General features: G+C 43.0%; 1 protein-coding gene across 1 annotated transcript in view; it reads right to left on the bottom strand.

Moving 5' to 3' along the window:
* GNA13 (G protein subunit alpha 13) overlaps window positions 1-17053 on the bottom strand; it is a 31644-nt gene extending 14591 nt beyond the window's left edge. Inside the window, exons 1-2 of the mRNA XM_083727703.1 lie at window positions 16541-17053; window positions 9956-10182 (exon numbers count right to left, since the gene is read on the bottom strand). Coding sequence (XP_083583829.1) covers window positions 9956-10182; window positions 16541-16823 — 510 coding nt within the window. The 5' untranslated portion in view covers window positions 16824-17053. The remainder of the gene's footprint in view (window positions 1-9955; window positions 10183-16540) is intronic.
* Window positions 17054-17421: the final 368 nt, after the last annotated feature.

The following is a 17421-nucleotide window of genomic DNA, read 5'->3' as shown; positions in this document are numbered from 1 at the left end:
AGAGAATGGAAGCTGAACCCTTCTTGCATGTCCATTGCTAATCTCTTTGCAAGTCATCCTTCATGAGTTCTTTTCTTATCTCCAGGTTCAGCGTCCTTACAGGAGAAAAGGAATTCTGGAAATCGAACACCCCAAGCTTTGTGCCTCACTAGGTCAGAAGCAGGTTTAAACAAACGGGTTTGGCGTCATCACATAAAACTTGAGCATTGAAGACATACAAAAACAAAAAGTTCATTGAAATATAGCTACACAGCCATGAGCATTTCTGAGGCTGGCTCTCTTGTTGTTTCTACGCTGGTTCCCAACCGATTAGATCAACCCTATACATAGCTATTCAAAGACAGGCTGGTAAGCTCTCATGCCAGTTGTTTACATGCACAACCCTTTCCCCCTCTCCAGCTTCATCTTTTCTAGTGCTAAAAGCAATTCAGGCCTTACTTTTATGGTATTTCCTTAGTGCCACTGAGATAGTGACCTAGCTACACACAACCTAACCTAGTATGATTCTTTAAGCAAGGTGGTAACGCTTTAACATTAGATGCACAGCACCAGTAATTCAGCCTTTATTGCAGAATATTCATTCCATGTTTTTTTTGTCCTTTGCCATTAAAGGACTATAAATTCTTTAATGCTCTGATAGCAAGACTGACACAACATACTGTAACTCTGGGCTAGAAGTTGAACATATTTATCACTACAGCAGGGGCCATTTCCCAATCAAGTGTTCACCTAGGGATAGGCAAGTGACAAATCACAGGGCTGCAATTGCTTACGTGGATAATGAACATTTCTCTCCACTGCTTTTCATGCTAAAAAGAGAAACAAACTGTAGAGATTGTAACCAAACACACCTTTTCCTGTCATTGACAATCTGATCAAAGGCTTGCAAGCATTGTCACAGACGTAAACAGGATTCTGAAGAAAGACACTGTTCTAATTCTTCCTGGAATGGTCTTGCACTAGTTTTAATGACAATTCTCTTTCAAAGTTGCTAACAGACCAAGGGGCCAATTCTACATCCTATTTCAGTTAAATGACAGAAGTGAGCATCCAAAGATCTGAATACTGCATGAACATGTTAAGAGAATATTCAAATTATTTAGAGAGATGCTAAATCTACATAGAAGCCACAACATTATTCAAACGCAAACTATGCCTCACTGGATTTAAACAAATATATTCCAGTGTAAAACTATGCAGAAGCAAATTAATTCAATTTAGATTTATCCAAATTGTTCTAACTTCAAATTTAAAATTAAAATGCAACTGGCTTATATAGTTGTATTTACAGTTAGACACTATTTGCAAGGTTTTTCTATTCCACTAAATATTCCTTTAGCTAATAATCTTGTACAGAAATAGTTGATTTTGTTTAAGAAATAAGATGCCACCACTCTAAGACATCTCTCCCTTCCTCTTACATGCTAGCCCTTCAAAAACCTCTAAAGTGAAGATCAGCATCAGATTAAAAACAGTCACCTGATTATGCCATTGCCATCACAAAAAGCTATTAATTCATACCTGTATCACTTGCCCCATGAATCTATACAATTTAATCTCAAATACACTAGTACCTACCACCAGACAATACATTTGTTCCAGTCACACAATACTATTTTTGTTTCAAATGTTTGATAGGTGCTTCAAGCTAAAATATCAAATGATGATTTACTGAACATTTCATAATACAATCTGCCTGCCTCCAGTTCCATAGAGCATGACATTTGTGTGTGTATCTGAGAGCTGCATATGGCCAGGAAGGTGGCCAAGTTGATTCACTTTTGCTGAGCCCTGAGAGGAACAGGGGATTTATGAAGGCACTATTAACAGTGGAGTACATTGCAGGGATACTGTAGGCTAGTCTGCCTCTTTGCACAGCTGTCCATTCTGCAACAGGAGTAAAACACTGAACTACACAGTAGGGTTGCTGTAAACATAATAATAATAATAATAATAATAATAATAATAATAATAATAATAATAATAATAATTAATTTATTTGTACCCTGCCCATCTGGCTGGGTTTCCCCAGCCACTCTGGGCAGCTTCCATAGAAACCAAAAAACACTAAAATATCACACATTAAAAACTTCCCTGAACAGGGCTGCCTTAAGATGTCTTCTGAATGTCAGGTAGTTGTTTATCACTTTGACATCTGATGGGAGGGCGTTCCAAAGGGGGGGGCGCCACTACCGAGAAGGCCCTCTGCCTGGTTCTCTGTAGCTTTGCTTCTCGCAATGAGGGAACTGCCAGAAGGCCCTCGGCACTGGACCTCAGCGTCCGGGCAGCATGATGGGGGTGAAGATGCTCCTTCAGGTATACTGGGCTGAGGCCGTTTAGGGCTTTAAAGGTCAACACCAGCACTTTGAATTGTGCTCGGAAACATACTGGGAGCCAATGTAGGTCTTTCAACTACTCTCAGTCCAATCTACAATGTGAGGATAAAAATGGGCAACAATGCAGGGCTATTGCAAGCTACCCTACGAGACCCCTAACCTGCAGGGGAGGTCTAATACCTCTACGCAACATTGCTCAGTTGTTGTAAACCAGAGGTGGGGACCATTTTCTACCCTGAGGACCGGATCCAGAACTTGTCCACCCCTGAATGCCATTTTTGTTTTTCTTTGTTATTATGTTATGCATGTTTGTGTTTTCATATTGTAAACTGTCCTGTGATCCTTGGATGAAAGGCAGCATAGAAATTTAATAAATAATAATGATGATAATTTTGACAAGTAGGTGGGGTACCTACTTTTCAATTGCCTGACATCAGGCAATTCAAATTTCAAGCCAGAAGCAGGCACAGGCTTATCTCCAGTCTTAAGTGATGTATGGTTAGACTCTGCTTTGATGGTTAAAAGGCAGCAGTTAAGAGCACACTTATCACTGATCTTAGCTCTGTCCCTGTCCAGAAACATCTGTAGCTGGTGAACCACATCAAGCTGGTAAAAGGTAGTCATGGCCACAAAGGACACTTGGGCCTCTAGCGGCAAAGATATATCTAGGAGTGCCCACATCTGCTTCTTCAGAGGGAGTGCAACCCCATCCAGAATGGGTAATTTGCCTATCTTCCAGGTATGGAGCCACCCACCTAAGGAATGTTTATCTGTGGGTGCTTCTGGAGGGAGAATTGTACAGTGGAACCTCGGTTGTCAAACATAATCCGTTCTGGAAGACCGTTTGACTTCTCAAACATTCAACAACCAAGGCGCAATTGCCAGTCAGCAAAATCCATTGAAAAAAAATGGAGAAACGCGCCTTGGAAGCCATTTGACTTACGAGGCATGTTCAAAAATGGAAGCATTCACTTCCGGGTTGTTGTTCGAAAGCCGAAACGTTCAACTTCCAAAGTGTTCGACAACTGAGGTTCCACTGTACACTGATTTGCAATTAAGCAGCCTCTAATAAAAATATTAATCTGTTCTTTATTGTTGTTGTTTATATTGTGCTTATTTTAATTGTTCCTGGCCATGGGGTTGTTTTGTAAAACTATGTTAAATAATATAAATAAAATTTATGAAAAGGGGCTGTTTTCAGAGATTTCAAAATGAACCAGAAAGTCTGATCATTCCTGATAATTTCTATCAGATTCTGTGTATGAAGTGGCTGCCACATACGAAGTTGGGTGCTTTGGGGGGTGGGGTGGCGGCTTCTGGGAACCACCAGCTCTTTTTACGTGAAATGGAAACTTAGTGGTGCTCACATCAGTTTCTTATATGTCCAAATGTGCCCCAAGGGCTTAAAGAGGTTGTGAACCCCTGTATTAATGGCCAGATCACTGTATCAAATCCAGTAAACTTCAATCTTTCTAGACAGTAAGTCGCAATCTCTGATCACCTGACTCTGAGGCAAATATTTTCCCTACTCCTTATTGGGGAAAAATAAAGAGAGCGATCTCACCAGGTAAGTTCTCCTAGAGAGGAGCTACATCTACAGTGGTACCTCCGGTTACAAACTTAATTCGTTCCAGAGGTCTGTTCTTAAGCCAAAACTGTTCTTAACATGAGGCGTGCTTTCACTAATGGCGCCTCTCGCCGCTGCAGTGCGACTTCCACTTGCATCCCAGGGCAAAGTTTGCAACTGGGAGCATCTACTTCTGGGTTAGTGGAGCTGGTAACCCAAAGTATTCATAAGGAGGACGGTACGTAACATGAGGTTCCACGGTAATGTCAATTCATTCTAAAGCACAGGTGCTGTGTGGGAACTGCTCTGCATGACATGAAGTAATTTCATGTGAGACTCAAAATGATTCAGAAATACCGCATTTTTCCACACTGTAGCAGAAATCACCCAAATCTTGCAATGTACTTTATTTAGTACTCAAACATGTTAAGCAGTGAATAAAAGGCTAGCACACAGACCCTACTAAGCACAACAAATGGAAAACAGTAAAACTGAAAACAAGCAGACCGTCTGCTACAAACAATAAAGGTAAAGGGAACCCTGACCATTAGGTCCAGTCGTGACTGACTCCGGGGTTGCGGCACTCATCTCGCTCTATAGGCCGAGGGAGCCGGCGTTTGTCCGCAGACAGCTTCCAGGTCACGTGGCCAGCATGACTAAGACGCTCCTGGCGAACCAGAGCAGCACACGGAAATGCCGTTTACTTTCCCGCCGGAGCAGTCCCTATTTATCTACTTGCACATGACGTGCTTTTGAAGTCACTACCTAAACAGTACTACACATGTTTGTTTCAGGCCAAAATGTCCTCATGGCAGATCTTTTATTTAATGCATAGATTGTTTAATTTATGGTTTACATCTATTCAGTAGATTTCTATTATCTACTCTGAGAGTCATCTGAAACCTTTGGTCGACTCTAAATATCTATTTGTATAACCTATTTAATGTTATGACATGTTTACACCATAGTCCCTTATAACTTGAAGAAACATGATCTATGATTCATATCTCAAAATAGTTCATATTGCCTCGTGAATTAGACAACTACACAAAAAATATTAGCATTGTATAGCAAACCTGGAAGTTAATTAAATAGAGCATGACTTTGATCTATGCATACTATGTGATTATATTGAAAAAGGTAGCAATGTCGCTTAACAAAAATTGTAGCATTTTAAAGACTAGCTGGTTTACTGAGGCACACACTTTCTTGGGTGCAGCCCAATTCAATCAGTTTTATCGAATTAAAAAGTCTCTAGGCTAGGAGTATATTCCACACAGTATGTGGGATCTCAAATATAACAATAGTGTTCCCTTTAGAACCAAGATTTACTGTTGCAAAATGAATAGCTTATGCTAGCAGGGGTGGACAACTGGATCCCAGCCTGCTCCTGACAGTTCCCCAATCCCAGCGATGGGTGGGCATTTAAGTTCAGTGCGCAATGCAAGCCTTGAATGTAGCAGGGATCTTCTCAGTTTAGGAGCCTTCCAAATAGAGCCCAACTCAGCAAGCAGCCAAATTTAAAATGAATCTGAAGCACACTTTTATCTCCCCCACATCTGACATCATATGATATTGAGAGTAGAGAACGTAGGCACGGCTGTGAGAAAATGGCCTTGCAAGTCAAATTAGGATCCCAGCCTGCCCAGCATTGTGGGCAGAGGTTTCCCAAGCATGCATTACAGGTACCTAGCAGAGACATTCAGTTAGCAGTCTTCATCTTGGAAGACAGTTTAGAAGCTGAGCATATGGCACCTAGCTTAATTCTTTTACTTTTTTGCTCTTTATTCTTCCTCATCCTCCCCCACACCCTTCTGCTTTAACTTCTTGTCTGGTGAAGAATTCTGGAGAAGCTGACAGCTTGCCAATATTTTGCAACATTTTGGTTGGCCCTAATAAAGGTACTGCCTACCTTTTTTGATTTTGGAGGGGGGTTTTCTCAGCTGCCTTTACTCTTAACATGCCTTTTATTACACTTTCTTACACTTCTGCAATATTTACTGGGAGACATTTGTGACTTTGTTGGAATAAAGACTGAACTGAATTCCCATGTTCAGACCAGAACTGCAGTTAGTTAACTTTTATGTTCCAAAAAAACAAACACAAGAGTTGTAGTAAAAACTTGGTGTTAGAAGTACAGCTGACTTCACATGTCCAGATCTTCTGCATTAGCAAGAAGCCACAACTAAGCAAAGCAGACAGTGGAAAGTATTGCAATAACAAAGTTCTCACTATACAACTCCATGGGCAAAGCAACAGAAAAATAGTCAAATTTGAATTTAAAAGGTGGAGAGTAGCTAGCAATTTTGCAAGCTTAAGTTAAGAGTTACTCTGTATAATCATCTACTTTTGTGGAGCTATATTCTCCAGTATATTCTACAGTATACCAGGCACCTCACCGTGATACTCAGGCAATAAAAGCAAAGCAGTTTTTTATACAACTAGACTATGTGAGTTGCAGTCTAGTTGCAGTTTTATATGCAACGCAACCATCTGACCCCTACAACTAGACTATGTGACGGGTGGCGTTGTGGGTAAAACCTCAGCACCTAGGACTTGCCGATCGCTTACCAGCGGGAAGGTAAACAGCGTTCCGTGTGCTGCGCTGGCTTGCCAGATGCAGCTTGTCACACTGGCCACGTGACCCAGAAGTGTCTGCGGACAGCGCTGGCTCCCGGCCTACAGAGTGAGATGAGCGCACAACCCTAGAGTCTGTCAAGACTGGCCCGTACGGGCAGGGGTACCTTTACCTTAGACTATGTGAACTTTGTAAAGAACAAGCTATTGCCAAATTCTAAAGTGTTAATGTTCACATTTCTATTTGGGGAAGTGGAAGGGAGAGGGAGAGGGGGAAGGGGAGAGAGAGAGAAGGAAATGACAGCTGTGTGCTGTTCAAACATTCATCAAGCCAGGAAACTTTGGAGTATGCATCGAAAGTGAAACTGACTAATGTTTCCTTCCCTTCTCTCCCATATACCCCAAAGCCAAGATGCAATTATTACTTAAAACAGTACATAAATCAAATTAGTTAAAAACACAAACAAAAAAGTTGTCACTTGCAACAAAGCATCACACAAATGAAATGAGGTTTCTGAGATTTGAAGTAGTTTGCTTTAATGATTTAAGGCATTCAAAGGAACACCTAAATTATGTCACGAGAACTGGATAAATACAAAAGTTTGTAACTAGAGGCTGGATTCAGTTAACTAGCTCCACTAGTGGTAGGAAGTGCAATGGCTCATGCTGGCATGACAGGCTTCCCCCATATTGTCTTGGGTGGGGTGGGAGAAACCCCAGATGGGTGTGCAGGGGGAGAGGGGAAGTCTGGGCAAGCAGAAATGCTTGAGCTAAAATAACATCTGTATTAGCACAACGTTGAATTCCTCTCTTTGTTTCCACATTTGCCAAAGGACTGACAACCTGAATGAAAACGTTCTGAAGAAACTCTGCATATACGTGCCCATTTATTTTTCTTAAAATATAAATGCTAAGAGTTTTATGTCTTATTTCTCTTGTTGTTGTCATTGGCTTGGATCCAATATTGCCAACCAAAAAGGAACTTAAATTAGCAGAAAGTCAACCCCGTCCCTCTTTATTGATTCTGCAGCTCCCCACAACACATTCCATCCCATTCCATTCTGGAGGGTCCTTTGACCCTTAGGAGCAGCTTTTCAAGGGCTGTAATGTGGAAGATGGGGCAGGAAAGCCCCATTGTGTAAGCAGGGTTCTACACGTGCTTCTTGGAATCCAAGCCGTTATTGCATACATGCTATTCTGGAAGCAGAGGTAAATTTTTGTCACAGTTCTTCATTTCATAATATGGAGATTGAGAAGTATGGGCAACAACAGCATGGTTTCACATATAATGACAAACCATAGGGTGACTCTACATGAGCAAGTCTTGGGCTCACACACTTCCACTTTTCCCCATTTCTCTTGCACAGCAAGATGATCTTACTTACCGTTTCTACAAACCATAGTTTCCCGTTATGTCTGAACCAGAAAATTATAGTTTGATTTAGACATAGTTTCAAAGTAAATGAACAAGCCTGGAATGACCCTTAGGCTTGCATATTCACTCTCTCTCATATGCTACAATGCCTCATTTTCTTGATCTGTAGCAAAACAAAATTGGCCAACATCCAAACCAACAAGATGTACCAGAATTGTAAACCAGTTTGATCTTGATTTTCAGAAGCACATAGACAGACAATTTAATGCAAACAGTGGTTTATATAATAGGATGTCGCTACTTGAATATTGGGGACGCGGGTGGCGCTGTGGGTTAAACCACAGAGCCTAGGACCTGCTGATCGAAAGGTCGGCAGTTCAAATCCCCGCGGCGGGGTGAGCTCCCGTTGTTCGGTCCCAGCTCCTGCCTACCTAGCAGTTCGAAAGCACCCCTAAGTGCAAGTAGATAAATAGGGACCGCTTTCTAGCGGGAAGGTAAACGGCGTTTCCGTGTGCAGCGCTGGTGCTGGCTTGCCAGATGCAGCTTAGTCACGCTGGCCACGTGACCCGGAAGTGTCTTCGGACAGCACCAGCTCCCGGCCTCTTGAGCGAGATAAGCGCGCAACCCTAGAGTCGGTCACGACTGGCCCTGATGGGCAGGGGTACCTTTACCTTTACTTGAATATTAGTGCATGAGGTGAGAAGGATAAACTGTGGTTTTGAGAACTGGGAACACAACTGGGAAGTGCAACAAAATGTAGACATATGGAAGGCTTCCCTAAGTAACATCTTGCTTTCCCCCATATTTATTTACCTACTTAATTTATATAGTTGCCCCATATCAGAAATACTCTAGAAGCCAGTTTGCTGTAGTTGTTAGAGTGTCTGACTAGGACCTGGGAGACCAGGATTCAAATCCCCACTCAGTAGTGAAGCTCACTGGGTGACCTTGGGCCAGGCACAGCCTCTATAGCAGCCTTTCTCAACCTGTGGGTCCCCAGATGTTGTTGGACTACAACTCACATCACCCCTAGCTAGCAAGGCCAGAGCTCAGGGATGATGGGAGTTGTAGTCCAACAACATCTGGGGACCCACAGGTTGAGAACCGCTGCTCTATAGGGTCTTTGTAGGGATTAACTGAGGAGAGGGAGTGAACCATGTACTCAGAGGAGGTGGGATATAAATGCAATAAATAAGCTCTTCTGTGTACCTCCTCAAGAAAGCTGGAGAGGCAAGCCAGATGGAGATGTCAGGTGCCAACCTGGCATCCAGAAATCTCCATGTGGTCGTAATTGGACCCGTGCCAATAGCAAAATGTGCCTGGTACCTGGTTAATTTCTAACACTGGCAGTTCATATGCTCGTGTTTAGCATCCTAGGACTCTTTTGAGCAAAGGTAACCTTACCAAGAGTTAAGTGACTGGGAATAAGAGGAGCCATAGCTCAGTGGTAGAGCAACTGTTCTGTATGCGGAATGTTTGATACCTTGCATCTCCAGGTACGTAGGGAAAAGAATCCTGTCTGAAATCCCGAACAGCTGCTGCCAGTTAGTGTAGATAACACTTAGCTATACAGACCAATGCTCTGGCACTAAGGCGGTTTCCCATTTCCCATGTAAAATAACACCATGCTGTAGTTATTTGTGCCTTGCTCCTCTAGAAACCAAATATTCCCACATCAGTACCCCTGACTGTGTTTATCATCATCCCTAAACTTCTTTCAAAATCTACACCTGATTTTAACCAGACATATGTGGTGCACAAGTAGCTTGTAATACCTCCCCCCCTTTTTGTATCTTTAGTTTATCTGAAGTACATTAAGAGAAGGAAATCATTCTTATATGATCTCAAGGCCAGGTTCAAATTTCAGGGTCTGCTACAATTATGGTGGGCCTTGTGGATATTAAGTTCTGTGTAATGATTCTTAATAATGAATTTGTAATATGAAAATCATATCAGACTAGGCTATACATCTTCGGAGTATTTTGATCATGGCTGATGATAACTTTTACAATGGCTCAGAAAGGAACCGTTATTTCACCTGAAAACATTTTACAATATGTGATCTCAACAGGAACAACAAGTATCAAATGTGCTTCTTACCAGTTGAAATTCTCTGCGTCTGTCGTAGGCATGCTGGATACCACTATCTGCCCACAAGCTTCTTATTGCTGGAAGGAACTGCAAAAAAACTTGGGTCTCCACCATTCCGTGCGCCACCACTCCTGAGCGGGTATCAAAGGCCATCAGCATGTCACCATTTCTTTGGTTAGAAGGATTTCCCCAAGGAATATGAAGTTTCTCTCGAGCATCCACAAGGACTCTTACACCTTTAACAAAATTGAAAGCACTTTGTTATTTTCCTAGTGGTATTTATTTTAGGCCCAATAAACAGCTTCTCTCAAAAAGCCATGAGTGACACACATAGAGAGACCAGATCTAATGAGAAGTACTGTAATGGATAGAAAAATGTCTGTAGTAGCCCCGACTGTTTTCTGCATAACCAGATCCTGTGCAATTTTGGGTCTGGAGAATAGCTGTTTCATATATGCCTAAGACAGCTGCTGGAATAGGACACTTAACAGAGTCCAAAGTGGTAATCAGAAATAGGGAGGTTATCAGCTTTGACAAAGCATGTCTTCAAATTTTCTTTTCAAATAATGAACTATAGACATGGCAATAACTTGGGATGCAATTGCAAAACTGGCCTAACACCTTAATTCTAGCACATTGTGAAATAGGGTTGAGTGAGACCTGGTTTTCAATCTTGTGATGTATCGCCAGCTAAACATCATGATATACCAATATATCATGTCAGAAATAAGGATGGAGCTATGCAGAGGCACTGACGAGCTTCACAGTTTTGCCCACATTGTGATTTTTGCAAATCGCGCACACACACCATGATTTGCAATATATTGCCAGGTCAAAAATTATGAAACTGGTATCACAATATGGACTTCGAACCGTTTGGGACAATTTATCACCCAGCCCTATCGGGAAATAAGTCCTACAGACTTCAGTGCAGTCCAGCTCATCTTGAAAATGTGAAGAAAATACTATTCTTAAAATATAAGCTAAAAAATAGAATGTGTACAAGCTGTTACATTTTACTGATAAAATGAAAATACTGGTGTAAGGGATTCAGTCATGAACAACTTGTGGGTTTAAAATTTACCTGCCATGAAGTTCCTACGTAACTGTAGGTAGGCACTCTTTTTCAGCCTCAAGACACTTAACACTAACATATATTACAGGTGTGCTACAGGTGTGCTACAAACATAGTATCTGAAGCAAGGCATTTTTAACACTGTGCTATATGAATACTAAGTACTGTTATTTGATGAAAGTGGAAATACGTGTATAAGACCAGAACAACCTACTTTGGTGTCAAAGTTAAAAATATATTTGAAGTTTCAAAAACACTATTAAGTATTTTCAGTAAGATATTGATTATCTAGTATCAGTTATCATGATCCTGGAAAATAGTTGGTGAAATATATTCAGTCTCTCTTTCAGACTCTCTTACTTTCAAAGTAAGAAGAATGGGAGAATTTTAGTTTTAAATGCCAAAACAGTTAGAATTGTGTCTATTAGTTGAGATCTTTTCATTTGGGATTGTTGATGCCTATAAAGAAAAAAAGAGGGACCATTTTACTGCAGATAGTCATGACGATAGAACAATATAATCTCTCTTTTGTAAACATAGGCTTGTATCCAACTGTATCCTTTGGCTCAACAGAAGGCTCTTTCATCCATCAGAGGCTTCCATGAAACAGGGAAAGGCAATTTTCATCAATTTCCCTTTCCTTCTGGAGCCCTCAAACACCTCCCCCTACCCCTTTGGAACAGCGTGGGAGGTGCTGCAGAATGGAGGCTCTAGGGAAAAGGGAGCCAAAAAACATCCCCTCCTTCCCCTTTTCACTCAAGAAAGTCTCCACTAAGTGAAGAGCCTTCAATTAATGGAATGGCAATCTATAGCTGTGTAATATATCTGCATAATTTTCTCAAAGTGCCACCACTGTTTGATTCCCAAGAAGCCCAGCCATGTAAAATTCCTTCAATCTTAGGTGATCTAGTGTAACAACTGGGTGGAAAAAGCCTGAGGCAGCTAACATTTAGGTCTGGTAGGAGAGACATGCACATCCTGATGACACATGTGAAGAAGACATATATTAACCTGTGTAGGAATTTAAGAGAGCATGACAGCCCAGAAGGCATATTTTCTTGGCACAGAAAGTCTCAGCATGACAAGACTATGCTTACACTACAGATAACTCCCCATTCTTGTGATCGTGTATAAATTAAGCACCACCACAGACAAGGCTCAGAAGCCAAGAGCCCCATCTTATGATTTTTGAACAGATTCTAGACACTTCAAAAACTGGAGAATCAGAGAACAACTTTCCCCTACATACAGATCAAGGATATAAGCAGCTCCTCCATACGTGAAGCTTGTAAGCTGTCATGGTAAAACCTCCTGTACGCATCTTTCCAGAGAGCTATCTTCAAATATTTGAAATGTATACACTTTTTTGGTAGATACTTGAGATGGGAAGCACTTTCAGCTTTAACGCCTTATTTTTGCAAACATATGTTCTGTATGGAGATGTGAGGCCCGTGGGGAAAATGGAAAAATTGAAGCGGGGAGAGATGGTCCCCTGAAAAATATGTGTTTCTCCCCCGCAAAAAAGAAAAGAAAAAAGGATTATGAAATATTTTTATTTAGAATGACAAAGAAAGAATTTAGGCCAAAGTGTTCATATATTTTCCCCATACCCTGCCAAATGATTTCTAAAACTATGTAATAGGAAGATTTTTATGTGAGACTATGTATGTACAGTATCAAATCATTACAATTCCTGCACAGTGAGAACAAGTCCTGAGCTGTCAACTGAGAGTACAATGCTCACATGCAAGAGCAAGATGCATTTCGGCCCCTTGGAGGGCATTGTCACCGTCACATGAGAAGGAAGAAGCATTCAATGCCATCTTTGCTTGTGGTCTTCCTCTTACTGGCACATTTGTTGATCCTGTTTCTGTCCTCTCATCTAGGCCTCAAAGGACTGGGAGTGGGAGCTAATACATAGCAACATTATCTGTTGTCATCTAATCACGTTGCTGTTGGATCCAAGATTCAAAGTCATTAAGTGATGATAGTACTACTTCTGAATATGATCAAATTACAAAACAAACAGCACACTTAAGGCTTGTTGTTGGAAAAGTGCTTTCAAATGCTGCAGGCTTCAGAACATCTTCACACATTTGGTCAAGGAATACAGTGTGGAGTTGTGCCAAACATATCCTGCCTGCAGAATGATGGCAAGGTCTCTGCACAACAAAGTCTCTGACTCCTCTTGCTTCTTACATACTTCAGATTGCTCCATCTGCTCCAACATGTGAAAGAAACTGGTCTATGTTTGAAACACCAAATCAAGAAATAAACTGATTATGTGAAAGGACAGAAGTTTATTTCAATCTGGGGAAACCTTCAGCTTTTAGAGGTCCATGATAATATGAAGAAACAGAAAGTGATACCACAGAAAAAGAGACCGTTCAAATTTCATGTACTGTAGTGTTCACTGAGTTTTGTTCCTCCTCCCATCTTTCTCTTGGCTCTTTTTATATCTGTTTTATACTGTGGAGGACTGAAGAAGACGACATCATAATTTTCTGAATAATCATTTGTTTTACTATAATGTTGATGGTTTCTAGTTATTGTTTTTGAGTGCTCATTTACTGGCAAAACCAAATAAATGCTAGGTCCCTTACAGTTTGCAGCTTGAAGCTCAATTTTTTAATGAAAGCTTTAAATTCCATTTGCCTGAACAAACATTATTTTTATTATACCAGACATGATAATTCTATGGTAAATCAAGTTATACATAATGCATCTAATGTTCCTAAAGTAACAACATGCCTTTTAATATGTAAAGAGTATGTAATGTACAAGTATTGTATTTAAAAATAAATAAATCCAAAAATTTCCAGAGAAGGGCATTCAGGGCAAACACTGGGGAAAAAACCTTCCTCTCCTCAATGACTTCCAAATTCCCAGAAATCTTACATCTCTAATTCTGTGCTTTTTTACTCAATTGAGATTTGTACACATCAACTCCTCTCAATGTGCATAAAAAGAGAAACTGTTAGGAAGTTGAAAACGAGACTGGACAGGTTAAAGCTGGAATCTTAGACTGTACCATATTGTCACCAGTTGTAGCTTGAGCCAAACCCAAATATTTTGTAAGCCAGGAGGGGGCAGGGAGAGGAAGCACACAAGCCAACTGACATGCAAAAATAATTTGTTCCTATACTACTCACTTCCATGTCACAAGACAGCATTAGAATGACACTAAGCAACGGTACACATATATCCATTCTTGGACAAGTTTTGGACATATTTCCATAACTGTTCATCACTTTGTGAAAGCTAAAAAAATTCCCTCTCCCCATGCCTACCCTTCTCTCCTCACTGTGTAACCACCAAGAACTCTCCTCGCTTACCCTTCACGTCCCCAATTTCATATGCAACAAATTTCACATGCAAAAAACTACAGACACAATTGAACTGTCAGGTGTCATAAGCAAGGCATGATAACAAGCTTCTATGAACTCCTGTTTGATAAATCTCAAGAATATTTTTTAAAAATAAACTCCCCAGGCAGGATTTGCACGCCACTCCACATTGTTCCGTTATGGACCATTCACCTCCCACAGCAGACATTGAAACATTTGGCTGTCTAATCTTGAGTGACTATAAACACACACATGACTACTCACACTTATAATCCATTTTCACCATATGCAAGCCTTACGTTTTTAGGTCCACAATTCTTCTGTACACTCAGGTAACTGACTTCTGGAAACTTTTCTCTGAAGCCCCTCATTAACCTTGCAATTGCAATTCCTATGCCTATAATGCTATGCCTAGTTTCGTCTCTCTACATACCCAGAGTCACAGCTTCATATCACAATATACCCATAACATAATATATATTTGCTACAACTACTGGCACACTACACCAGGTATCTTCAACCTTTTCAGGCTCAGGACTCACTTTTAACCCTAACATGCATCTGGGGACCCATTCTTAATCTTTCATCACCTACATGCATGGCGGTGGTACTTCTGCTGCACCCCACTTTGGATCAGGTTGTGAAGTGGGTTCCAACCTGCCAATTGATGGCCAACGAGTGTACAGGATCTGGCACAAGGCCATGCTGACCACCACACTATTAATTCCATATACATGCCAGGACCCCAACTACTCCTCCAACATAAAAGAGCACTCGCATCTTTAAGCCAACGTACTGAGCACTGACAAACCTAGAGAGCATCCTAAAAAGCAGAGACATCACCTTGCCAACAAAGGTCCGTATAGTTAAAGCTATGGTTTTCCCAGTAGTGATGTATGGAAGTGAGAGCTGGACCATAAAGAAGGCTGATTGCCGAAGAATTGATGCTTTTGAATTATGGTGCTGGAGGAGACTCTTGAGAGTCCCATGGACTGCAATAAGATCAAGCCTCTCCATTCTTAAGGAAATCAGCCCTGAGTACTCACTGAAGGACAGATCCTGAAGCTGAGGCTCCAGTACTTTGGCCACCTCATGAGAAGAGAAGACTCCCTGGAAAAGACCCTGATGTTGGGAAAGATGGAGGGCACAAGGAGACGGGATGACAGAGAGATGGATGGTTGGACAGTGTTCTCGAAGCTACCAGCACTGTGGGAGGCAGTGGAAGACAGAAGTGCCTGGCGTGCTCTGGTCCATGGGGTCACGAAGAGTCGGACACGACTTAACAACTGACTAAACAGCATGCTTCTAATTCAGGATTCAAAATAAAAGAGCGCAAGCCAGTGTTGCCACCCAGACTCTCTGGGCCCCCAACTCCGCTTTACTCCCTCCCTCCCGTCCCTTCTTCATCATGCTCTGATCACGTTTCTCCGAGTTATGTCGTACCCACGACATGTCCACCCCCACTAGCTCAGTGGTAGAGAACATGCTTCGCCTGCAAAGCGTCCCAGGTTCTCAGTGCTGTAGAAAGCCCTCCGTTTTCACACGGCTCAAGGCAGCTGTCAGGTTCCTTCTAAAGGCCCCGTTCGAAAATCCCCAACTCGTCACAGCGCAGCCGAGTCGGGCGACTCACGCGCGGGGGGACCTTTCCATAGCCAAGCACCCTCCAAAACCGATGACACGTGTACTGAAAAAGTGAAAACAGGAAAGCTGCGGCGAGGGCGGCTGGGGATCCCAAGGGCCAAAAAAAACAACAACAACGGGGCAAGAAGTGAGACGTTCGTTCTGGCCCGTCTCCCCCAAGACACCCTCTCCAGCCGCAGCCCTCACACGCGTGTTTTCTTTTCCTCACGTACACCCTAAAGGCTCCAGCGACCTCGCCTCCACAGACCTTTCCCACCCTCACTTTTTTTCTTCTCTCTCTGGGCTTCCGTCTTTCAGCAGCAGCAGCAGCTGAAGTGTTTCTCCCTGCAAAAGCTACGGTTCTTTTTTCTCTCTCCCCACCCACCCACCGCTTTCTTGTTGTTTTGCTGGCTTCCCCCTCCCCCACATCAACGGATATCGGGGGGCGCGCGCCTCTTCTGCTCCCCCTCCCTCTTTCCGGTGACCCCAAAGTTTGGGGAGGGGGACGGACGGGGGCGCGCGCGAGGGAGACCCCCCGCCTTCCACCCTCACCCTTGATGACGTTGCTGTAGATGGTGGCGCGGAACTCCTCTCGAGCGGCCCGGTCCCAGTCCTGCCCGTGGATGATGCGCATCTGCTTGAGGAAGGTGCTTTTGCCGCTCTCGCCCGCGCCCAGCAGCAGGATCTTGACGAGCCGCTTGACGTAGGTCTTCTCGCGGTACAGGCACTTGTCGATCTCTTTGGACTTTCGCTGCTGCTCCGCCTCGCTGCTGTTGAGCAGGCAGCCCGGGAAGCAGCCCGACAGCGGGGACCGCGATGGCAGGAAATCCGCCATCTTAGCGAGCACTGCCAGCCAGGGAGCGGCCGCCGCGGCCCTGCGCCGCTCTGCGCCTGCGTAGCTCCCGGGGACGGGCAGCCCGGCCCCCTCCCCCCAGCCCCCTCCCACGTGACGCGAGGCGCCGCTCCGAGGGCGTCACGTGGCGAGCTCCCCAATCAAGAGCCTCCCTGTCGTCACGCGGCTGACTTCTTCTCGCTTTCCGTCCGTCGACGCTCCCGCCGTCCTCCGTCACGTGGCCGTGTGGTGTACTCCCTACAAAACTCCCCCGCGCGCTTTTTTGTCACGTGATTTCTCTTCTGCGAGGCAGAATCCCCCTCGTATCGGTTTCCTTTCACGGTAGCCGAGGCGCCTAAAGTATAGTGAGAAAAGTGCTCAGAGCATGTGCAGAGTGCGTTTCTCGCCAGGGGCGGGCGGGGAGGAGCTGCACTGTCTCCGCCAAAAATCAAGTAATTAAATAAAAATACTTCACTAAAAGTAGAAATTGTAGAATGATTTTGACAATTCCCCTTCCCCAGCACGGGTTAAAAGGAAAAATTGAAACGACTGCTGTTGAGACGTTCCATTCCAAATCTGCTAAGCAAAGCCAGAGAGGCAT

The sequence above is a fragment of the Podarcis gaigeae genome (assembly GCF_964106915.1).
Source record: "Podarcis gaigeae genome assembly, chromosome: 2".
Lineage (NCBI taxonomy): Eukaryota > Metazoa > Chordata > Lepidosauria > Squamata > Lacertidae > Podarcis > Podarcis gaigeae.
This window is presented reverse-complemented; position numbering and strand designations above follow the sequence as displayed.